General features: G+C 46.2%; 1 protein-coding gene across 2 annotated transcripts in view; it reads left to right on the top strand.

The window, feature by feature from the left end:
* Window positions 1–1,177: 1,177 nt before the first annotated feature.
* The window catches only part of MECR (mitochondrial trans-2-enoyl-CoA reductase), a 50,691-nt gene continuing 26,448 nt past the window's right edge, over window positions 1,178–25,420 (top strand). The window contains exons 1-4 of one of the 2 annotated variants that reach the window (XM_086957513.1): window positions 1,178–1,348; window positions 3,882–3,979; window positions 4,238–4,369; window positions 11,584–11,727. In XM_086957513.1, coding sequence (XP_086813639.1) covers window positions 1,218–1,348; window positions 3,882–3,979; window positions 4,238–4,369; window positions 11,584–11,727 — 505 coding nt within the window. In that variant the 5' untranslated portion in view covers window positions 1,178–1,217. The remainder of the gene's footprint in view (window positions 1,349–3,881; window positions 3,980–4,237; window positions 4,370–11,583; window positions 11,728–25,420) is intronic. The other variant, XM_086957514.1, reaches the window with a different exon arrangement.

Below are 25,420 nucleotides of genomic sequence, written 5' to 3' on the forward strand. Positions count from 1 at the left end.
CCCCTGCAGTAGTACGGGCAAATCTGGAAAGAGCACAAACAATCTACACCGACCACTACAACAAACGGAGGAATGTGAAAGAGACTGGCCTGGAAAAGGGAGAGTGGGTGAGAGTAAAGTTAGCCCCTCTACAAAAGAAAGGAGACAGCAAATATAGCAAGCCGTTACAAGTCAAGGAAGTATATGATCGGGCGGCCCTGCTGAGCGACGGAAATGTGTGGTCACAGGACCGCATGGCCTGGTGCAACAAGGTACTGAGGTGGGAACGAACTGGAATGGGAAGTGAAGACATGGATGAGTTGAACGTGGAAAGCGGGCAAGAGGAAAGTGAGCAACGTGATGGAGCAAGTGCAGTGGAGACACGAGAAGGTGAAGAAGCGAGGGAGAATCAAGGAGCTGAGAGGGTTCAATCGGGAGGAAATACCAATGGTGATGGAGCAGTGAGTGAAGACATGGAAGGAACCGGAACGCAGTTACAAGGCACTCAAGAGAACACTGGTAAGGTAACCAGAAGTGGGAGGCAGGTGGTAAGACCTTCCAGATTCCGAGACTTTAAGCTGGACAACGAAGAGTAAGTGACTAATTAAGACATTGGGAAAAGGGGGAGATATGTAGCGGTCTAGTCTTCGCACGTCACGCGTACGTGACGTGCGGCAGACATCTTGGCGCCGGATGCGCGCGCATTCAGTGCGCGCTGAGAACTGCAGGGAGCAGAGCGCCGCCCGGCGCTCCTCGGGAATTAATTACTTGTATGACTAATAAATACAAGTTTGATCAACCACACCTGCTGCCTGTCATTAATATACATCTTTACACCCAGCACCCCCCCAGGGGCGGCAATCTGAGGGATAGCCCCGGGCGCCACAATCTCTAGCTACGCCTCTGGACACCAGTGCAAAAGGCGGCCCTGCAAACAGGCACTCTTAAAAAGTGAGCACCAGCAATATTTCCATTTTAACCACTGCTTTCTAGCACTAAAATAAATGTTACGACACGGGAATAGCCAAATGGAGTGGGTGACCCACGTAAATTAACGGACTGGAGAATTTGAGAATTTGCAGGACAAAGTGAATTACAGTTTCTTCAATCTGCCACCAGGTGGTGCCCGCTGTCTGAAAATGAAACTATCTACATAAACTATGTGTCATACGTCACTTAACTCCCCGCCTCCTCCTACGATCAATGGCGTGACGTGTTAGAGGCGCGTCGGCGTGAGGATGCGGTGGCTCGCAGTTGTGTCCTCAGGGCTCTGGGGTCGTGTACCTGGCGGCTCAAGGCGGCGTTGCCTGAGCAGTTGGTGCCAGGCACTTGTGTACGAGAAGCACGGGGACCCGCGGCTCAGCCTGCGGTGAGGGAGACATTTGTATTCAGACTATTAGAACTTAACTGGCTCAGAGGCGCATTCAACCCACTTCAGATTCGATTAATTTTAGTAACAAGTGGTACCCCATCAAAGGTGGCCGCTAACTACGACATAAACAATAGACTAGGAAGAAGGACGAACGATTATAATAGGTCTGAGACTTATAGGCATTTTCAGTCCAACAGAAACTTAATTTCAGTCATATAGTCTGGAGAGAACTCGTTGTCTATTCCAAAAAAGTAATAATTCCGTGTTGTTTCATGACACACGTAGCTAAAAGTGACAAGTCAGAAATTTAGCCACGTACATCTAGAAATAGGACTCTAGGTGACATGTGATGCCCTTTAACAACCATGTCTTTCTTATCAACACAATATTTTTAATTGTGGGACCAATAGTTTCTCTTTTAACGTTGTAAGTTTTGGTTTCAAAACTCCCGTCACCCGAAATGCCCTTGACAAAAAACCAGGACTGGCTAAAGGAGACAGATACAGGGAGCAATTCGGCAGTTTTAGAATAGGACTACAATAGCATTCAATCAGACCAAGTGCTGGAGTATGGGGATGCACTGCCGCATTAGAAATTGGACTAAATGGAGTGCATTTTGGGAGGGATGCAGAATGTTGGCTGCTGGTGTGAGTTTACTAGTCGTGGCACAAGGTAAACTGCCAGGTGGGAGAGACATTGAAAGTTAGATAATTGTGAGAAATGCGAGGGGGATTGCATGACGTTATCAGATCATCACAAGTTATCAAAGACAAAATGCTCCAGTCCTTTACTTTTCTTTTACAATTTGTTGTTTTTAAGGCGTGTAAGGTAAATTGAACCTCCCAGAATGCAGTCTGTTGTTAAATCAAATAGGTGTGTATAACTACTTCCTTTTTGATATGCAATCATCTGGTAACCTCTGCGATGCAGATCTGGATTGTGTTCTGTTGCCGCTATAAGAGGATACCGCATGTTAAGATTGCAGCACCTCGCTCATGGAACTCAATAATAAAAGATTAGTTCTTTTCATCTAGAAGCAGAAGGTTTTCACATGATTAGAGAAGTAGGTCATGTATAGCTGCCTTTGTGGTGGATTTTAATTTTGATGACAGGTGATCTCAATTACCATGACTGACCACATGAATTCAAGCTAAAAAGCCAGAAAAGTCTTCTTTTTTTTAATTAGTGTTGTACATCAGAGCAATGAAGAGATATTGCTCACCATTGAGATGCTCGTGCTTCACCACCAGAGAAACTCACAAAAGAGGAGTTTTTAATCTTGCTTTGAATAGCACGAAATTGTAGCATTGCAGATGTCCAGGCGGGTGCTATTCCAGAGGTAGTGGGCAAATGTGATAAAACATTTATCTTTTTCTGTCTCGCAGGAACATTTAGAAGTGTTGTTTGGTCAGAGACGAGTGAAATAATTGATAGTGTTGTCCTTTTGGCCTAGAGATAATGTGGGTGCAGAACGTGCTAAGCATTTATATGAGATATACAGGCTTCAAGAAGATTGCGGCTTCAGTGAGAAAATACATCTTATTAATCTCTCCATGATGAAGGGTTGGGTCTTGGTATCCCCAAAGGGTAGACGGAGACTTTTGGAACTAAGTAGTGTTATTTAGATTTAAAGTGGTTGTTGGACAGCTTTACATTTTCCCAGAACCCCCATAAATTCTTATCTTCAGTTCATTGGGATTTTTGACCCAAACATGAGATGGAAACTGTTCTAAGTCTTTGCAACGGTGCCTGAAGATTTGTAAGCAAAAGGAAAGCTGCCTTGTTGATTATGTCTGCCCTTTTGGCGACTTTTAGCACTGGTCCTTAATATCCCAGTCAGTAGGTTTGCCACAGTGCAGAAAAATTCCTAATACTATAGAGAAAGTGTTAGCATTGATTAGACTTTGAGAAAAGAAGGGGTAAACAGGTCCTGATCCCTCACAGACCGTATATTGAGCTAAATCCTTCTTGGTTGCTTGCCCTTGATTGGGGAAACCCCTATCCCTCTAATGTGAATAAGGTTAAGAACATAATTGTCTGGGCAATATTTGTATTCAATATAATTCGAGGAAAAATTCCAATCGCACATAGGTTTCTTTCTGGTGTATTTATATAGTTGATTAGTCACTATGTCCGTGATAGTGAGTGAGAGAACAGCCAACATGTGTTTTCACCCCTGTACATGGCCATCCGGCCTGGGGCTTCCTCAGGGCGGTTAAGAAGAAAAATATTGTAGGTCAGCTCTGGGTCACGTCAAATCCATATCGACCGATTGCAGTGACTCGGAGTGGCATTATGCCGAAATCTCTAGAGAACCCTAAGGATTTGACCTATCTGATATTGTAGTCTAATTTACTTTAACAACCCACAGAATACACCTTGTTGATTTTATAAAAGCCCATGACTGCTAACATTGTGGCATGGAGTCATCAGTTAACACTGTATTTGCTAACATGCCTTTAAGGGAGTGGCACAATAAGTTGTACAGCCACATAAAAGTTTAACACTTACACCCGCCATGTGTTCTTAGATTGGAACGATGGAAGCTTCCGGATCTTGGAAATGCTGGGGTTCATGTGAAAATGCTGGCCGCGCCCATCAACCCGTCTGACCTCAACATGATCCAAGGTGACCTTCCTTCTGCAGCATGCATGTCTCAAATCTTTAATTTTAAATGTTTGCTGTTTTTAGAATGATCTTGTCTCATGCCGCTCAGACAGAGCTAGTTCGGAGACCTGTTGGTGATGAAGGGAATCTGTTTTAGAAGAGTAGTATATAAGGCTGTCCGTATTCGGTTTAGTTTGAATTATATTTTGTGAATGGACTGTGTGAGGAGAATCCTCCCAAATCATTTGTGTCTGCTAACTGAACATCTTCCTTATGCAGGTACATATGCTCTGCTCCCTGATCTGCCAGCTGTTGGTGGTAATGAAGGGGTCGGGGAGGTGCTGGCAGTTGGCAGTGACGTAACTGGCCTGCAACCTGGTGACTGGGTGATACCGATAGATGCAGGCCTCGGTGAGTATTAGCGCATCCTTAGCTAACATTTTTCACCTATAGTGCTGCTTCTTTAAAACAGTGACTTTTTTGATGTTTTGAAGTTCTTCTGTGCACAGTTTAGAAATCTAATGAGTTTTTTTTTTTTACTACTTTGCTATCACCTTATTCATACTCTGCTGATAAATTTGAAGAGTGACCTCAACTTGTGTGCAGACTTAGTTGTTAGAGTGGTAGGTAACTTCACATTTCTGGAGGCATAGTGGTTTAGTGGTTGCAAGGACCTTATGAACATGGATATTATAGTAGCTTAAAGGTCAGGCTGGCCTGGAGGATGGCTTCATGGTTGATGTGGCATTGTCGCTATGAAGTTGAAGGGGTCCAACAACTCCATGATTATAGTGGCCAGATTGATGACCTAGGGTTCAAGTTTGACTGATGTTTGTGATGATATTAATAATAATATGTCCACTTATAAAGTGCCGTGGTTACACTATTGCCAGTGTGTCCCCGCGCTGCAGTAAGTCAGCCAATAATCAAACCCAGATCGAACCTAACTCAAACTTAAGGAAAAATAAATGTTTTCAATTTTTTCCTAAAGCATCTCTCTTGGCTCTCCATCCGGAGTTCCACCGGGAGGGCATTCCACTGTTTGGCTGCCAGCAGTCTAAAGGACCGGCTGCCCATCCTGACCCTTTTTATAGCTGATACATATACCAAACCCACCCCACTCGACCTCAACTGCCGCGCAGGAAGGTGTGGGGACACAAGTTCTGCCGGGTACGCCGGGGCCCTGCCCTGCATGATTCGGTGGCAGACACAAAGTGCTTTAAAGGCGACTCTTTCTTTAATTGGGAGCCAGTGAAGCGCCGCACGTGCTACCCTGGCTGATGATCTTTTCAGGCGTCTCAGAATGAGGCGGGCGGCTGCATTCTGCACTCCCTGCAGGCGCTGCACACATCTCGCAGGAGCCCCTAGATACAAGATGTTACTGTAATCTAGACGGGATGTCACCAGCGCATGCACCAGTGTCTTTCTAGCTGCCACGGGTAGGTGATCCCAGGTTTTACGTAGGACCTTCATAATTCCGAAGCACGTACCTGCCTTGTTTGGTAGTCAAACGACAGGTCAGGGTCTAACCAGACTCCCAGGTTTTTTGCCTGTGCAAATGGTATAGGTGTCGCCCCCAAGTCCTGAGACCACCAAGCCGATGACCACACAGTTGGGGCCCGCCCCACCACCAGAGCCTCTGTCTTGCCGCCATTCAGCCTCAGGCAGTTATAAGCCATCCAAGTAGCTAGTTCTTGCATACATGCTCTGAAGCTGAGGGCGGCTGACTCCGGGGCCTGGGTTAGGGAGACCACCAGCTGTGTGTCGTCCACATGGGATACGACCCTGACCCCAAACCTCTCCGTAATCTCCGCCACAGGTGCTACATAGATATTAAACAGGGTAGGGCTCAGGGTCGATCCCTGCGGCACTCCTTGGTTCAGCTTGATGACCCGGGAGTAGTGCTCACCATGTCTCACCTGGAAGCACCGCCCCGACAGAAAAGATTTTAGCCAGCCCAAGGCCCTGCCCGACACCCCACCCTTCCGCAGACATTGCACCAGGGTGTGGTGGGCCACAATGTCAAAGGCGGCACTCAGATCTAGCAAAATTAAGGCCGCCGTTTGACCTGCATCCACCAATCGCCGCATGGACTCAGTGGCATAGAGCAGAGTTGATTCTGTCGAGTATCTGGGTCGAAAGCCAGACTGGGTCCGGTGCAGAAGCTCATGTTCTTCAATGTTGGCTGTTAGTTGTATATTGACCACTTTTTCCGCCACCTTAGCAAAGTATGGTAAAAGTGAGATAGGGCGTAAGTTTTCTAAACGCTCTAACCCCAGGTGCGGTTTCTTTGGAAGCGGCAGGACCACAGCTTCCTTCCAACAGCCAGGGACACAACATGTATCAAAAGAGGTCGTCACTAAGTGCTTAATAAAAGGCTCTAGGCATTCCAAGCTCCCCATTAACCTTCTTGGGGGAGCCGGATTCTTAGGAGAGCCGGACTTGATACTGCTGCAGATTTTAATCAGTTGTCCCTGGGGGGGTATCGAGAATTCCTTCAACCCAGCTCCTTCCACCACAGGTTCTCCATGTGCCATTCCTATCTCACCACCCCTGGCCCCTTCCGGGAAGGTGGAATAAATATTTTCCACCTTTTCGGAGAAGAACTCCGCGATCTGGTTGCAGAGTCCCTCTGAGCCCACCTCTGGTGCTGCTAAGTGGGTGGTGGAGGTCAGCTCCTTGTAAACCTTAAAGAATTCCCAGCAAGAGTTGATGGCATGATAACATCGTAATTAGACTTGTGAGGAGTGTTTGTGTTTGGATTATCCGGTTTGTGTGTTTGGCCTGAGCTTACGACTTGATTGATAGAATGGCACGATGACTCTGTGGCGTTGTGGCTGAACTGGCCAGAGGATTTGGTGGCTGCAATGACTTGAAGACCTGGTTATTAATTAACCTTTTGCCATGTTTTTTGGGCTGGCCACATGACCTCGTGGCTAGGCTGGCCAAAAACTATGTTGGTGAGCTAAGTTTCATTGCTTGGTTCGCGGAGAGGGCTGAAGACTTGTTAGTCTGACTGGAAGACATGATGGATTGACTAGTTTGATGACTTCATGCTTAGGTGGTCTGAGGATATTGTGTGTAGGCTGGCACAACAGCTTGGAGAATTGCTCTCTTTTCTTGGTGGATGGTTGGACTCGACTGATAGTTGATAGTTCTGTCCCACAGATTTTGTGGCTGGGCCTGGCTGATGACTTAGTGCTGGCCGAACATGTGACCTAATGTGCAGGCTTGCTCCATACCCTGTTTTTCAAAGTGAAGTGGCGGGGGAAGGTGGCATAGTGTCTTTGTATTTGGGCTGGCCACATTAGGACAAACCTGTTTGTTATGTAAATTAAATACTTTTGCACCGTCCCAGGGGCAATGAAAGCAACACACAACTCTGCAGTTTGCTCAGGAACAAATTAAATGTGTTTGTCTGTGTTCTTACATTCTTGTTGGCCATCAAGGATGAAGTCAGGGCACACACTGGTGCTCTCAGCCTGCTTCTTCCCTGAGTGACTGGTTTCTGGGTCCTATGTACACTTAGTAATGCAACCCTTGAAGAACTAAAAAGTACATGGTGCCATATATGGTCAACAGAGAGATGCCAGATCGGCACTGTACCAATTATAAACTTTGGCAATTATAATACAGACATACAGTGTAAGCCGAAATAAACAATATGATGAGCAAGCTAACATGGTAGTCAGAAAATAAAGTGACCTCTAAGTTAGTTCTGAAGAGCTGTTGAAGTTTGTCTTGGCAAGGTCAGATGTGTATTAAGTGCATACGTACAAGATATATATGTTTCCTCAACACTGATGGTTTCATAGGCCTGATGACTTTGTATTATAGCTGAACTGATTATTTGGGATTTAGGCTGCCATGATGGCAGCTTAAACTGGCGAATTGACTAACAACATAATGTGTTGGAAGTTTATGGGTCACGGTCACTTTATAGTTCAGCTGGGTCGATAATTTGAAGGATGGCTGGTGTAAAAGCTTAGCCATGGGTTGGATTGATTGATTTGTCGATGTTACAGCCTATTGACTTAGTGGTTTACATTGCCTGATCACCTGGCAATTCGATTGGCCTCATGGTTGGATGGCCTGGTTGCTTGGTGACTGGTCAGGTTCAATGATTTGGTGGTTAGGGCCACTGGTTTGGTGGTTGAGATGGTCTAAGGACTTGGAGGTTGGATTGACATCCTCTATTGGTTTTTGGAGTGGTGGTATTACTTTGTGGTTTGGCTTATCCTCGTGGTAGCTTATCTAGACTAATGTTATGATGGAATGGGAAGTGCACATTGTTGGGGGATCTATGGTGACTAGGATTGAATGATAGGTGAGCTGGAGTAACAACTTGGGGGTCTATTACTATGTCGGGCGGATCGCCCGACATTTACCTCATCCAGCATCCCATTCCCCTCCCTCCCCCCACCATATTGCGATGGCAGAGGGGACCCCGGCGGACGGAAAGACCATCCGCCTGTCGACCGGGCGGAAAAGGGGCTGTATATGGTGGCGAACCATCCATATTACAAATCAGGCGGAGAAGTGCCTTTCCATGGCAGCTTTGCTGACATGGAAAGGCATGCAGTCTCTGAATGTAGGGGCCCTTTGTGGGCCCCCAGGGTAATAGGAAGGTGGGGGTGCACCTGCACTTGCATGCACAACGTGGCAGGCACCGAACGGTGCCTGCCACATTGTGCATGCAAATGCACAAGGTGCAGCCACAGCAGTGTGGCCGGCGGTGCTGTGTGCACCGCCCACCAAAATGTTGTGGATGGGGATGCTACCGTGGCAGTGCCATCCTAATTGCCGGTGCGAGACCGCTGCACCACTGGTGGCTGGTCCCAGCACCACTAGTGTGGCGGGTGTTGAGCTTAGCTTAGTCAATTCCTCATTGCTCTGGATTTTGCTTCTGGTTTGCTGACCTTATGGGGTGTGGTGGTGAATCTGGCATGATCACCTAATGTTTGCGCTGGGGAGTTAAAAAGGTGGGTAGGCTGGCTTCCATGTGACTTTTCCTCTGGAGAAAACAAATATTGAGGGGACTTTCTGGGAGAAAAAAGGTCAGAGTCCTCTTCTTTCATTATTTCTTTGAAAATCTCAGACCATTTTTTGAGAACTCTAAGTTTAATCATACTATGTCTTTTTTTAAACAGGGATATCCTCCTCTCTCTCTTCCCCCTCCCTCTTTCCCTAAATCTATTATTCCTTTTTGGCCCTATGCCTTCCTTGAGTCCATCAATCATACACTGTTTTCACTGTAAGCTATGGTCTATCCTTCTAACTAGCCCTAAACTTAACCCTTAGCAATGCCCTAAATCTAAAACATACCCCAAACCTTACTTTAATCCTGTCCTATACCCTATAATTATATCTTTAATAGTCTTCATTAACCTTGCAGTAGCCCAAATAACAAGTTTAATACTCCAATCTGTGTCCCTACCCCAGTACCTATTCAAAACACCAATTCAAGCCCTAACAACTAACATTTATCTGTACACTTCCCCAAAGATTGTTATTCTAGTGTTTCTGGACATGTAATTTCCTTCCCTCTAGAGTTTTGTTCCTCAAGGTTTTTCAACCGAGCAAAAGAAACTTCACCAACTTAATGATTTGGTGATTGAAGCAGCCTGGTGACACAATTAGCCCTATCTGATGGTTTGTCTATTGGACTGACCTGACAGCCTGATCATTGGTTTGTATTTTGTATTGTCATTGCTTTGATTAGCTGTGTATTGTGGCTCAGGGACAACACAGAGGTTAAGTTTTCGGGATTTCAGTTTGGCATGGTTATTCAGAAAAACTTCCACTCTAGAGGAGACCCCAAGAGCAAAGAGAGGGGATGGTAGAAAAGTGGCACATGACAGACAGATGAATGGTGAAAGAGAAATATGGCCCTTTCAATGAGAGCTAGAGGGTCATGACCTGTTATGAACAGCTGGGATGCCATTCTCTGTGTCTCGGCAGACAGTAACTGAACATTCTGTTTCCACCTCTATCCCTCTCTGTGTAGACCACCCCTGATAGTTGCATGTACCTGTGCAGCGTATAGGCTAAACATAAGGGTGTCAGAGAGCAAGATGTGGTCAGGAAAAGTAAGTGAGCAGAACTGCTAAGTGAGCAGAACTGCTTGGCTGTCCTCTCTTTCCCAATATACAGGTTGTTTTGACATCATAGAAACTTGGGAATCCAGGAAGAGTCGGGTCAGGATGCAGAATGAAAGACCCCCAAATTCTCCTTGCCCGGGTTTGCCTGGCACAGGCAAAGATTTATCTATTTTAACCTATGTTTATGTGGTTTCTTTAGACTGATTGTTTAGATCGCCCTGAGGTTTATAACAATATGAAGAACTATGAAATAGGAGCCGAAGAGATAAATATGTGGTTTTTGCATTTTGCAAAAACAGAATAATTTGGTTCCGCTGAACAGGGCAAGAGGCTGGGACAACTATTGAAATAGATCTCATTCATTTCCTTTGCTTTCAAACTGTGGGAACGAATCCATATGATCGGGTGAGTAGAATGGAGAGCTTGAGCAGGATTGTGTCTTCAAAGTTTTGTCTTTAGGAATAAAGGTATCTTGCTGTATTGTTCACAATGGACATAGCTAAGCATTTCAGTGTTGAGTTTTGGTAAGGGGGAGCCAGCTTAGATTCATCGAGTGATCAGAGCAATGATCACATTATATTTTCACTGTCATTCTAGTCCCATGTATTATATACCATCTGTAATTGGTTTGGAAGATACGCTTGGACCCTCTGGGTAGGGTTAATTCCCATGTACTAAGCAAGAGCAAATCGGGTCCAAGGCATTGGTAACACAAGTTTATTAATAGAGACCTGGGGTGATCTACTGGAGCATGCGTAGGTAGAAGTAGGAAAAGATAAAGAATTTCACTCTTAGGTCCACGGAACAGTCATGTTGAGAGTTGGCACAAGTCTTGGCTAAACAGGTGATTTTTTTTATCATATAGGTGATTAAACTTTACAAGCTGTACAGAGGTCACAAAACAATTTATTCTTGAAAAAGATTCAGCCAGGCAGAAGTCCAACGCCTGAATGTTGAGTGTGGTCTAGCCAAATGGTAGTTGGCATCCAGCAGGTACAGGGTGCCATATTTCACCCATAGGACAGGGGTGAAAGAGGAATGGGCATCTTTGCGAGGGTACTGCTGCAGAGAGACAAAGCTCCCCGATGACTCGCTGGCCTTGCACCTTGTTCAGTGAAGCTGATTGAGGGATGGCCCTAAACCCACTCACACGGTACGCCACAGAGAGGGTGAGACTGGGCTGATGTTTACAAGGGGCAGCAGGCAGATGGAATATTAAACCAGATGCAGGTCAGTATTGAAAACTCCTCTGATTTCTGAAGGCAATGCTAAATTCTGCAGAAAATCTATATTCGCTCCACCAGCGAGATAAGATAGTGGAAAATATTCCTTTAAGGTGTTTACCCCCGAGTGTGGCCGACCCCAAACTCACAGTGAGAGCCTAAGCTAAATAATGGGCACTTATCTCCGCTCTTATTGCATTTACATTATGAAGGGAACATGGATGGCCCTTGTAAAAAAAATAAACATGTTTCCTGATTCTGCCCCCTAAATAAAATTTCCCTACATTTATGGTTTTACCAGGGACCTGGCGAACTGAAATGGTGGCAGCGGAGGACCTGCTACTTCAAGTACCAAAGGACATCCCAGTGGAGAGCGCAGCCACCCTGAGTGTCAATCCCTGCACAGCCTATAGGATGTTGTTAGATTTCGAGACACTGAGGCCAGGTAAGAGCCTTATTTACTAAAGGCCATCCTTCACAGTGCACACAATTCTGAGTCATTTAGTGCATTTAAGTATGATTGATAAGTAGAGCTTTTCTAGCGAGCTACAGTCCGATCTGGCATTTCCCTGCAAATTCAGTGTGTGCACACCCACATTCTCTGCCTGTAGCATTACATCTAAATACAGCTCTGACCTTCTTTGCATCGATACACGACATAGCACCGGCACCCACTGCTAACAGTCCCACTCTTCTCTACACCTCAATCTTGACTTGTGACATCCTCGGCTAATACTCCTCTCACAAGTGTGTCTGCTGATGCACCCCAGACCTCATCACAAAACCACTGTTTAATATACCTTGGACATCCAAAAGCACTATTTTATGTCCTGCAGTATTCTGTCTGATACTGTTCTCCGCATGCCCCCTCTCAGGGTTCATTCGTCACATTAATGACCAAAGCAATGAAAGTGATATATTTTTCTTACAGGCATGACATCTGTTGTAAAGACTTGTTGTTAGGGGTATAGGGATGATCTTGGTGATTATTACGATGGTCATCGTAGTTAAGGCATGACCCAAGTGATGAAAGCGAGAACTTTTTATTTGAAGTGTGACTTCAATAGCAAAGGCTTTACCGTGGTAGTGAAGGGGTTTGCCTAATTCTGAAGGTGAGACATCATTATTGAAGTTGATGCCTTGGTGGTGCAGCTCTGATCTCTTTAGGAAAGGTGTGATGACCTTAATGGTGAAAGTGTGACTGGTGTGACAGGGACTTTGGGTTTTTCGTGCTGCTTGCAATACAGGCCTGATTGCATGTAAAGCTTGCTGCATTAATATTGCTTTTTGCATTCAGATTTTGTGCATGTGAGGTGCAATTGAAAGGCCTAGAAGTAGAAATCAGGCCAGCATGTTGCTTTATTTCATTTAGCTAATAAATGTGTGCTCGGATTGTCTTATTTTTTCTAACTCTAGGTAACAAGACACAGAACGGAAGTTTCCTTTTCTCTTGTGCACGCATTGTTTGTGATACTAACAAGTGAAGATAGCTTTGAGGGAGATGACTGTATGTGTTCTGTCCTATAGGAAGAAAGGGTTAGCACCAGTAAGCTTCAGCATACACTTTGGAGCAAAATGACTTGTTCCAGTATCCTATCAATGATACAGGAGCCGAGCATGACCCAATCCCTCCTCGCTCTATTGAATACTATGTTTAGAAAAGTTATAGAAGGTATTGGTACAGGGTGGATCTAGTAAAACAGATGTTTGCTGCAGTGGATTCTGAGCCACGGAGTTCCAAATTTGAGCTTGAAAGGTGTGTGCAGTGTTTTGTACCACTTGGAACAAACACAGAGACTGGCTGCATTTATTCCTACTTCGAGACTGAAGTCCCTGCGGGCATTCTCACTCAACTCAGGAATTGCTCCAATCAGCGAGTTGTATCCATCCATTCCAGGGCCGCCCAAATCCCGGAGAACTGTTAAAAAGGCCTGAAGACTACGACTTGAAGTTAATATGAATTTAAGTGACCAGTGGCAATTTACAGTGTACCATACCTAAACACCTAGAAAGGTCTGGAGTCTTTAGTTTCCTATCCAAGATGGAAGGACTTACTGTTGACAGTGGTATAGAACTTACGTTGACAACTTCTTGTTCCTGCTGTATTTAAGCTCCAGAGCTGCTTTCCCCTTAGTTTCAATGCAGTCAAAGTCCATTGTTCTACTGGGAATCACGTTCTCCAGTTCTTTGTTTTCTTCAGTACATCCTGAACTACCTTCCTATTAACAACCAGTATTGGTTGCCTGCTTTTGTCGAAGATCTATATACCTAATGCGGGTTTCATTAAATTATTTCTCCCTTTTAGGATTGCCTCTCACAGGCACTGCACTCCTCCACGTTCGGGCTAAGCCAGGTTGAAGAAGACTCCACAGTGTCTATACATTGACACAGGGTAGTATTGTTTGACTTGGCATTTTAGCTTATCAATGTGTAACTAAAACTCACTCAATTATGGCTCAGAAGGCTAATTGCAACCAGTTTAGGTAAGACTATTAGGGCACAGATGTGAAGTCATATATGCAGGTGGCATATTCGACCTTTACCCTAATTTGCATAATTATCGTTGAACTGATAATAATATTTACAATCATTTTAAAGTACATGATTTGTAGACAAATAGAGAATTATAATCATATACTAAAATATAAACTGTTGTGGGTGCATGCTAATTTTGGGATGAGATATTCAATGTATATACTTCTGTGAAAGAGAGATTCTCTGACGGGTTTGTCTGATCATGAACACTCCTTTCCACTTAAACTTACCTCAACGAAGACTAATTGATAGACACTTGGCAGTTCTCCTTTTCTCCATGTAGGCTGCATGTACCTTTTGGGACTTAATTGACATACAAGGGTGATCTGCAATAATTGGGGGGTAACACAATAGTACGGCCTCAGTAGAGAGGGTGTGGCAATAGTGATAATGGGATAACCTTACTGGTAAAGGCATGTGCTTTGTAGGGACGCAAAAGGTTTTTAGTGATGGTGTGAGAGACCTCAGTTCTGAATTAAGTGAGTGATCGTTATGGTGAAGGTAATGAAGGCGTGCCCTTATTAATGAAGGGGTGACCTTCGTGATAAAGGTCTGATGTCAGTAATAAATATTTGACATTCATGGTAATGGCATGTTCTCGACGTTGAAGTGATGATTGTTGTAATTAAGGTGTGATGTTAGCATAGAAGGGGTAACCTTGGTTGTGATGTGTTTTCTTAGTGGGAAATGTGTGGCCTTATTAATGAGGGCATGTCCTTCTTTTTGAAGACATGGTCTCCGTGGTGAAGACATGACGTCATTGATCAGCATGTGGCCTCTATGGTGTAGATGTGATTGCCAGAATAAAACCATGACCTCAGTGGTAAAGGTCTGACTTAAGGTGTAAAAGTGTGACCTAAATACTAGTATTTTCTTGTTATAGGAAAGTGCCTCCCTTTGACATGGTCAGCTATACTTTTTGCCTTAGTGCTGGTGCTTTTCAACTGAAAATGCACTGGGCCCCTGCTAACTGGGCTCCAGTGCCAGTGCTCTTTCTCTGAAAACAAAGTAAATGTCTAATTGTACCACAATTGGCAAGGCCTTTAACACCCCTGTATGTCCCTAGTAAGTGGTATCCTTGGTACCAAGGGCATTGGTACTAAAGTGGGCCCCTAAGTGCTGCAGGATGTATTATGCCACCCTAAGGGACCCATACCCAAATTGCATGCAGACTTCCATTGCAAGCTGCGTGAAATGGTGCAAGCTTTTATGAAAACACAACATGGCACACTCTCTGCACATTGCATATACTATCTGTAAGTCACCCCTACAGCAGGCTTTAAAGCCCCAACGCAGGCTGCATTGTAATATATGTGAAGACTGATCTGCATGAGCAGATGTGCCCCTGTGATGTCTAGTTCCATTGCCACAACATTGCAAGTGTTCAGGAAGCAATCCTAAGTGAGTGTACTTGGCACTGGCCATTATGACTTACCTAGCTACATACAGGCCTTCACTGAAAATATTGGTGTTTGGTATCAAACATCTCGTCTTGACAAATACAAACTGATGCCAGCAATGGATGTGTCCTGACATGTACCCCTGAATCCTACTAGTCTTTAAGTCTGCATGCTGGCTGGTATCATCCAGCCTGCCACCACAGACACATTTTTGACCCCCTGCAGGCGAGAGCCCATGCTCTCTGAGGTCAAAAACAATGTCTTCGCCAAAGGAAGGTGTTCATGCCTCCTCCAGCAGCATTGCTAGTGTTTTAGAATATCAAGGCCATTGATATGCGAACCCAGCTACCCCCAGGCTTGGGGGATGCCACCCCCTGTTCTGAGGCCCACTTGGCACGAGGATAGGAGGGAAAATTAGCTATTCAGAAGGTGTGTTCACCCTCAGTCTAGTCACACCCCTAAGCCAAGGTACCTTAAGTGAGCAACGAAAGATGGGTTCCATCATCTTGTTTTTCTAGTGAAACTAAGAGCTTTGGGTCAGGTTTATGCCCACTCTCCACAGGAAGTTGTTATATAGGGGGTATAGAAACCCCAGAGGGAGGTGGCCCTACCAGTGTACACCCCCCCTAACAGCTTTAAATTAAGTATTTATGCGGCCCTCTGAAAGCAAGAACCCGGATTCATCTGCTGGGAACAGAAGAAGGACCAAGAACAGCCGAAAATGCAAGAACTGTGGACCAGCCCCAAATTTGGCGCAAAACCTTGTCTGTCTGCTGTTGTCCCAACAATTGCAAAGAAACGACTCGTCCAGCAGCTGTGAGTCGTTCTAAAGTCTTGGAGAACTGCCAGCACTTCGCTAACCAGTCAGCATCTTCCTTGAAGTGGAGAAGCCACTTGTCTGCAGGCACCGACTGTATCTGACCAGTACACTGTTCTGCTGACCACTGGGTCTACAGAGGAAACATCAGCTCAGGGGAAGGACTTTGTGGCTCCCAGAGGTAAACCACGTGTCCCCAGTGAGCTTTGAGCTACTAGACCCTCCAGGACTCCCCCCCAGCACCAATACGCTGGGTACCAGAGCCCTTGCAGCAGCCAAGGCTTGTTAAGTGTCCAGTCCAGACCCCCAACCCTGTGAAGACCGACTTACCGATAAAAGATGTCGGCAATACCAAGGCCAGCATCGAAAGTGGCCCTGCTGTCCTGTTTGCCCCACCGATCACCAGGTCAACAGCAAGAAGTGAGAGCCTCCAATGCAAGTGACCTGCGGACAAAAAAACTCTGCACCCGAGCCCTTCAGCCCGAATGAAAGCCAACCAATGGTGCCCCCTTGCTCCAGAGACCCTCAAGAACTGAGCCCCTGTTCACGACCAGCACCTCTGCACCTGGACAGACCAGGGCAGGTAAATAAATCCGAACTGATAGTGGTTTTTTGTACCTAGCCCCTAAGCACCAGTCCCGGTGAGCGCCATGAAACCAATTGGTGACCGTGCGCGGTAAAAAACCTTTTAACATAACATAACAACCCTAAGAATCATTTGTAAGTGTGCCTATGCAGTAAACGATTCTCCCATAGGATAACATTCGAGGCTATGCCTCAAATCTGATAGCTGTGATTTTCTACTGTTTTACCTGTAATAATCTAGAACATCAAAAATAGTTAACTGATTCTGATGATTTTGGTGTCTAAAATTTATATAAAAATCTGTGTTATTTTTTTCTAACTTGGTCTCAAGTTTCTTCTTGAGTGTGTCTCATTTATTGGCTCTGTGTGTACAACAAATGCTTAATACTACCCTCTGATCAGCCTAAACTGCTAACCCTCACTACCACAAAGAGAGCATTTGGGATTATTAATTTAAGCCCTGTAGACCAATAAGGGTCATCTGGACTGTCTGCATAGTGTACTTCATTTTGGTTCACTACATAGAAAGTCAGATTCCTACACTAGTGGTAAAGCCATTAGCAATTAATGGGAAGACATCAGTGTTAAAGACCTGCCTTTAGTGGTGTGTGCATTTCTGTAATGGTTAACCCGTTGCGTGCGCGCGTCGGCCATAGGCCGTCGCGAGCACTACCTCTGTAGTGCTGCGCACGTCCACTGGCCGACGTGGCCCCGCCCACTCAATAAAACTCCCGCACCGCAGCGAAATTCGCTCTGCGGTTAAGGAGTTAAGGTAGAGTTGCAAAGATGTGATTGTAGTCATAATGGAGTGGGATGGTTTTGTTAAAGGTGACCTAAAGGCTTGACCTGACTGGTAAAGGTGTGAACTCCATGATAAAGGTTTGACTTAAATGGTGAAGACTGACAAAGTTTAGTGGGTAAAGTATACCGTGAGTGATAAAGGTGTACCCTTAGTGTTAAAGATGTGTCCTGAATAGTATAGGAGAGCACTGTGTGTTAATTGTGCGCAATGAGTGGTGAATAAGTGTGCGGAGTGATAAATGAGTAGTAAAGAGTACCTTCAGTGAAACCACATCCACATCGCCGAGGGCACGAGATCGAGACGCCATTTCTATGGCGTACAGAACCAGATTATTCTGAATATCCCTTTTCCACTCGCTACTAGTTCAAACCACATTCGGACTTTGATCACTACAAATGAGGCTTCGAAATCCCTGAAGGTCACTCACTCCTGTGGTGCTCCAGGACAAAGTGGCCTGTCTGCTGCCATCTTTCAATCCAACATCAGCTCTTGGCAATCTAACTCCTTTCTTTGCTCATTTCTGGGAAACAAATAGCGTCCCCGAAAGTGGAAGGGTTCTATTCTGTTGCTTATATACTCACCTGCCAACTACAACCTCATAGCATTGCTTGATGTGGAAGGCCATGGTTTTGCTAATTTTCTTCTATATAAACTGGGGTTAACAAAAACCTGCTCTTTCTATCAAACTGTATTCTAGTGTTGCTACAGTATAGAATATAAGGTATTTACTCACTCGCACATCTCACATAACCAGTTTTTATTTCATACGGCGTTTATTGATTTTTGTTAAACTGATTTCGACTGCGTTGATTGAGGTAAACTGTAGTCCAAATTACTACTTTGGGCATCCCACATAGTTTCTGAGAGCAGTCATTGCTCTCTTCTCGGAAACATGGGTGCAAATTTAAACTTGGTCCAACATATGCACCATGTTGGACTTGGCCCTTTCCCCAGAAATTTTTCGCTTTTTATTCCCTTAATTTAGGATTTCCCCCATAGTAATAAAATGGTATAGGCCTTGTGTAGTGGAGAAAGCCCTGTGTAATGTCAAACTAATGTTACGGTGCTGGTGCTTCCTTCCCCTAACATGGCTGCCACTGACCCCTGCTACTGCAGCGCGGTCCTTGTGGGCGCATTCTAGTAGCCAGGAGCTGGCTAGAACCCTCAGACAATGTATCTATACTAGCCTGCCAGCCTGCCCATCGCTAGAATGATGGAACCTCCTAGAACCTCCTGGAACCTTCTGGAACAGGTGAGGTGACACCAACTGCCACTGTCAACTGGCACTATATAAGGAAAGGGAGGGAAACTTTCCTGTCAGATTGAGGGAGCACTGACCTGGGGGAGAACCTACGCAGGAGTTCTAGGCAGTGGGGCCTAGACAGGGACCTATGACACTGGGAGTGACAGGGCCTAAGTGCTGCCTACCAAGTGTTGAGGGATCCTGAACTTGTCCCCTGATCTGGCCCGGCGGAAGAGGAACCCAGGGACCACTTGAAGTGAACTGGCTGAGGAAATTTGATATCCGCCAACAACTCAACCCCCCTCCCTCTACCCCCCCCTTCAAGGAACCCAGAGACTGCTATTTACAAGGGTGCAAGAAACTTAAAGTGCCAAGTAGAAACCAAACCACCACAGGACTATTGAGAAATCAACCAGGTATTGGCGCTGTGTCGCTCACTGTGCTCCCTGACGCCACCTGGGACCCCTTTTGCTGGTTTGCCACGGTTGTGTGGCCTGTCCTGTTAGTCCTGCTGATCTGATTACAACTTAAATGAACTGCGCTGGCTAAGCGCCCCTATTCCCTAGCGCTAGCATCATGGACTACCTGTCCTGCCGGTGCTGACTGAACTGTCTTATCTATGGGAAGAGCCCCTGCGAAGCGCTGTACCAGAGAAGCGCTATCTCCAGGACTGCCATATTCCCTTCCCATACAACTGACACCAGAAATCCATTACCAGCGCTGTGAATGGGTCGCACTGTGTACCTGATCCCTGAAACCCACGACCAGCGCTGTGACTGCGAAGCGTTGAGAACCTGTGAGCTCGGCTGCTGCCTGGGGACCCTTGAGGTACTGTGAAGCGCTGTACATCCAGCATCTGTCATTAATTTCATGTGCTGCATCAGCGAGGCGCTGTGGGCCCAGGACCTGAATTTGCTGCCCGGCGCTGTGTCAGAAAGCGCCCTGTGCCCAAGATCATTGCCGCTAGTGTGAGCGCTGAGGCTGTGGAGAGCACTGTGAGGAAGAGCGCTGTTATGCCCCAGAACACCTCAGCCAATGCGAGTGCTGTGGAAGTGTAGAGTGCTATGAGGAGAAACTGTAGTTGGGCCCTGTTGGCCCTGATCAGGCCCATAAAAGCATCTGAACTGGGCCTGGTCCCATTTAAGAATTAACCCCCGGTTAGGGGTCTATTATGGCCCTGGTGATTCTTGCCACTGAGAAGGGTTAACAAGTTAAGGGGCTGCTGGGCCACTAAGGTTAACCCCGGCCTGGGAGTAAAGTTAAGTGCTCATTTTGGCCTTATACCGGGTTAGTGCTCGCTAATGCAATGGTTATCTTTGATGCCAGGTTTATTCTTGATGCAATATCTCCTTGCTGTAATGTTTATTCCTGATGAATTGGTTATTGATGCTACAGGGATTAATAACTTGCTCCCTTTGCTCACATAATGAAATGTTATCCCCCAGTTAAATGCAAAGGTTATCCTGGCCCAATGAAATGTGGGCTATTGCATAATGACATGTTGCCTGATCTTTAAGGAAGTGTTTTCTACTCCTGCCTGATGCTAGGGTCTCTGAAACACCCACATTTATATAATGAAATGTGTCTGCATAGGGAAGGGTTGCATGCCAAGTGCAATGTTCCTTAAGTACAACTCCAGGAAATGTTTAATGCTGGGTAATGTAACGTTTTAACCTTTATGAAATATGTTACTGCTAATGAGAATATGAATGGCTCTACATGAAATGTTGTTGTCACCTGCGAAAAGGATACTTCCTAATGAAAGGTCCCTACTAGATTAAGGGGGTGTTTACCCTGGTATTGGACTGTTTTAGAGGTCCCAAGGACCACAGTTTATAGGCCTCAATTCATAAAAGGTTAAGCCCTGATTAGAGGATGTAATAGAATGCCTACAGTACCAGGATGAAGAGTATTAGCGAGGGCTATGCCCAAACCCAGGGATTATCCCTATTTCGCCTAGTGTCCTGCTCAGCCTAGGCCCTATGCATGGTTTACCTGTTATTAAATGTTTACTTCTGCTCAGAGAAGTGGTTACTTCCTGGATGAAATGTTGGTGCATAACTAATGAAAAGTTCTACTTCAACTATGGAACTGCTTAATGCTTATTCCTGCTGGGAGTGATTCTTAAAATGGTTAAACCCGCACAAGGGGATGTTTATCCTTAATGAAATGTTTTCTCCCCTTTAGTGCCGCATTACTGGAAGCCTACAGTTATTTATTTACATGTTCTTTGCTGTATGGTCGCTTTACACATAAGCTTTCAGATGCCTACCCGCTTGTGCCATGCTACCCTCGGGGAGCTGGTGACCCCAGTTCCAACACATTGGTGTCGAGCGGTGGGATCCAGGACCTGTGACCATGCAGCACCCTCCAGTGGGACAGGGTGCACTGCAGTTAGGCGACACACCTATTGTGTGTGCAAGCTGCACTAATTGACCCCTCCAATGTCTAGCCTGTAGAGTGTATCAAGATCTGTTAGACCTAATCCTGTCACCCATGTCCTGGTATCTTTTCCCAGATTTATCTGAGTCCCCATCTGGCATAATGGAGTTTTGTCAGGGGATGGGGGTGCCAGTTGGACGGAGAACCGGGAAGAAGGAACTCCGTACTACTTTGAGGGCATGGGTAGGAGCCCACCCAGAGGGGAGAGGGGATGGGAAACAGGAGGGGCAGGTCACACCCAGGGAGGCGGGCACACCAGAAGACCCATGCCTACTCAACATTGTTGTGTCTGACAATGTGCTACCGGGAAGATGTTCTAGGGCAGGGAGTAGAGTATCTGGGGGTGTGCGTCGTCGAAGATGCTAGAGCACGAGAGGGAGAGTGAGAGCTTTGCAATGGATGAAAGGAAGCTGGCGCACCAGCTTCAGCTAACAGAGTTAGAGCTGAAAGCCTTGGAATTATGTGCGCCAGGTACTCCTAATGGTGGCAGCGTACCAGAGGTACGGGGTTCAGACCAGTTACAGGGTGTAGAACCTGGACTGGGATTTCAGGTTCAGGAGTTGCCTGACCTGGAGGGTGGGGTACCGGTAACTAAGGACCCTACCGGTGTGACTTCCAGGGGTACCTCTCCGGGTAGGAGGGTGCGGAGCCCTGGGAGGGGGTACGGAGGGAGGAAGGACTCTTCTCTGGCACTGGACCAGCCACAGGGTGCAGATCCCGGGTTGGGTGGCCAGGTTCAGGGGTTGCTTGACCTGGCGGGAGGGATCTCTGTAATCAGAGTCCCCCCGGTTGTGACTCTTGGGGGTACTACTCCAGTTGGGAGGGTGCAGAACTCTGAGAGGGGGTGCAGGGAGAGGAAGGACTCGCCCCTGTCATCAGTTCAACCTAAGAGTTTAGACTCTATGTTGAGAGGAAGAGTGGTCCAAAGGTACCACGGGCCTGGGACCACTGCCCCCCACTCTGAGAGAAAGCAAGGGCCAGAGGCTTCTGAATTGTCTAGAGGTCAGTCCTGGCCGCATCCCACTAGGGAACACCAGTGGGGTGGTTTGATTAGTGAAGAACTGGCGGATGCCATTGAAGTAAAGGGCCTGCGTCCACCTTTTTCCGCCCCAAGCAGGGAAGCCCATCAAGGTGAAGATCGGTCTATCCTGGCTTTTGGCTGGGGGGGAGATGTGTAGGACTTGGCCCTTTCCCCAGAAATGTTTTGCTTTTTATTCCCTTAATTTAGGATGTCCCCCATAGTAATAAAATGGTATAGGCCTTGTGTAGTGGAGAAAGCCCTGTGTAATGTCAAACTAATGTTAAGGTGCAGGTACTTCCTTCCCCTAACATGGCTTCCACTGACCCCTGCTACTGCAGCGCGGTCTTTGTGGGCGCATTCTAGTAGCCAGGAGCTGGCTAGAACCCGCAGACAATGTATCTATACTAGCCTGCCCATCGCTAGAATGGTGGAACCTCCTGGAACCTTCTGGAACAGGTGAGGTGACACCAACTGCCACTGCCAACTGTCAACTGGCACTATATAAGGAAAGGGAGGGAATCTTTCCTGTCAGATTGAGGGAACACTGACCTGGGGGAGAACCTACGCAGGAGTTCTAGGCAGTGGGGCCTAGACAGGGACCTATGACACTGGGAGTGACAGGGCCTAGGTGCTGCCTACCAAGTGTTGAGGGATCCTGAACTTGTCCCCTGATCTGGCCCGGCGGAAGAGGAACCCAGGGACCACTTGAAGTGAACTGGCTGAGGAAATTTGATATCCGCCAACAACTCAACCCCCCTCCCTCTACCCCCCCCCCCCCCCTTCAAGGAACCCAGAGACAGCTATTTACAAGGGTGCAAGAAACTTAAAGCTCCAAGTAGAAACCAAACCACCACAGGACTATTGAGAAATCAACCAGGTATTGGCGCTGTGTCGCTCACTGCGCTCCCTGACGCCACCTGGGACCCCTTTTGCTGGTTTGCCACTGTTGTGTGGCCTGTCCTGTTAGTCCTGCTGATCTGATTACAACTTAAATGAACTGTGCTGGCTAAGCGCCCCTATTCCCTAGAGCTAGCATCCTGGACTACCTGTCCTGCCGGTGCCGACTGAACTGTCTTATCTATGGGAAGGGCCCCTGCGATGCTGTACCAGAGAAGCGCTATCTCCAGGACTGCCATATTCCCTTCCCCTACAACTGACACCAGAAATCCATTACCAGCGCTGTGAATGGGTCGCACTGTGTACCTGGTCCCTGAAACCCACTACCAGCGCTGTGACTGGGAAGCATTGTGAACCTGTGAGCTCTGCTGCTGCTGGGGACCCTTGAGGTACTGTGAAGCGCTGTACATCCAGCATCTGTCATTAATTTCAAGCGCTGCATCAGCGAGGCGCTGTGGGCCCAGGACCTGAATTTGCTGTCTGGCGCTGTGTCAGAAAGCGCCCTGTGCCCAAGATCATTGCCGCTAGTGTGAGCGCTGAGGCTGTGGAGAGCACTGTGAGGAAGAGCGCTGTTATGCCCCAGAACACCTCAGCCAGTGCGAGTGCTGTGAAAGTGTGTGCTATGAGGAGAAACTGTAGTTGGGCCCTGTTTGCCCTGATCAGGCCCATAAAAGCATCTGAACTGGGCCTGGTCCCATTTAAGAATTAACCCCCGTTTAAGGGTCTATTATGGCCCTGGTGATTCTTGCCACTGAGAAGGGTTAACAAGTTAAGGGGCTGCTGGGCCAATAAGGTTAACCCCGGCCTGGGAGTAAAGGTAAGTGCTCATTTTGGCCTTATACCGGGTTAGTGATGGCTAATGCAATGGTTATCTTTGATGCCAGGTTTATTCTTGATGCAATATCTCCTTGCTGTAATGTTTATTCCTGATGAATTGGTTATTGATGCTACAGGGATTAATAACTTGCTCCCTTTGCTCACATAATGAAATGTTGACCCCCAGTTAAATGCAAAGGTTATCCTGGCCTAATGAAATGTGGGTTTTTGCATAATGACATGTTGCCTGATCTTTAAGGAAGTGTTTTCTACTCCTGCCTGATGCCAGGGTCTCTGAAACACCTACATTTATATAATGAAATGTGTCTGCATAGGGAAGGGTTATATGCCTAGTGCAATGTTCCTTAAGTATAACTCCAGGAAATGTTTAATGCTGGGTAATGTAACGTTTTAACCTTTATTGAAATAAGTTACTGCTAATGAGAATATGAATGGCTCTACATGAAATGTTGTTCTCACCGTCGAACAGGATACTTCCTAATGATAGGTCCCTACTAGATTAAGGGGGTGTTTACCCTGGTATTGGACTGTTTTAGAGGTCTCCAGGCCCACAGTTTATAGGCCTCAATTCATAAAAGGTTAACCCCTGATTAGAGGATGTAATAGAATGCCTACAGTACCAGGATGAAGAGTGCTAGTGAGGGCTATGCCCAAACCCAGGGATTATCCCTATTTCGCCTAGTGTCCTGCTCAGCCTAGGCCTTATGCATGGTTTACCTGTTATTAAATGTTTACTTCTGCTCAGAGAAGTGGTTACTTCCTGGATGAAATGTTGGTGCCATGCTACCCTCCGGGAGCTGGTGACCCCAGTTCCAACACACCACCAGTAAGATATATACAAACAAATGTCTGAAACAGGAATGTGTTCTAGTCCTATTATTAACTCATAGAAAATGTAGGTGTGGCATTGTGCATTGGAAACGTGTCCTCTTAAATTTATTGGTTTTCCATTATGCTACAGTATGCAGACAACACTGTAATCTTGCATAAAGGTTGTGTTAGTTAATGGTTATAGATGCCTGGATCTTTGGCTTAAAGAACAGGGAAGCAATAAATATACCAAGTGGTACGGTACTCAACTGCACTGTCTCTTAACTCCTATTTCTTCAATTTAGCAACAAGTTATCAGGTCGCCTTCTTAACTCCAATTCTACATTTGATCTCAAGCAAACTGATCGCAACTTTAAATTACGGACTTTTCATCGGAGGCTCTTCAGCTGGGCAGACTTTGCGCAATCCTGCTATAATTGCAATCTCTACTGCTTATCTGATTGCTTAGTCCAAACACTCTTTAAATTTAATCTGTACAAACAAACTCACAATCAGAAGGCCTCCTCTGTTTGATACTGTGCAAATCTTAGATCTACTTATGAAAGCAAGCTGAAAAATGTGCTGTGTAGTAAAGGCAACAACACTTCCTTAACCGCATCATTGCTACAGCACATTCCCGTGCTGTGCTGCAATTTTAAAAATCCCTTGTTATGTGACAAGGTCAACTCGCCATAAGCACAGCGCATGTAACGCCCATGACGAGTTGACCTTGTCACAAGCATCGAAGG

The sequence above is a fragment of the Lissotriton vulgaris genome, chromosome 2_1, assembly GCF_964263255.1.
Source record: "Lissotriton vulgaris chromosome 2_1, aLisVul1.2, whole genome shotgun sequence".
Classification (NCBI taxonomy): Eukaryota; Metazoa; Chordata; class Amphibia; order Caudata; family Salamandridae; genus Lissotriton; species Lissotriton vulgaris.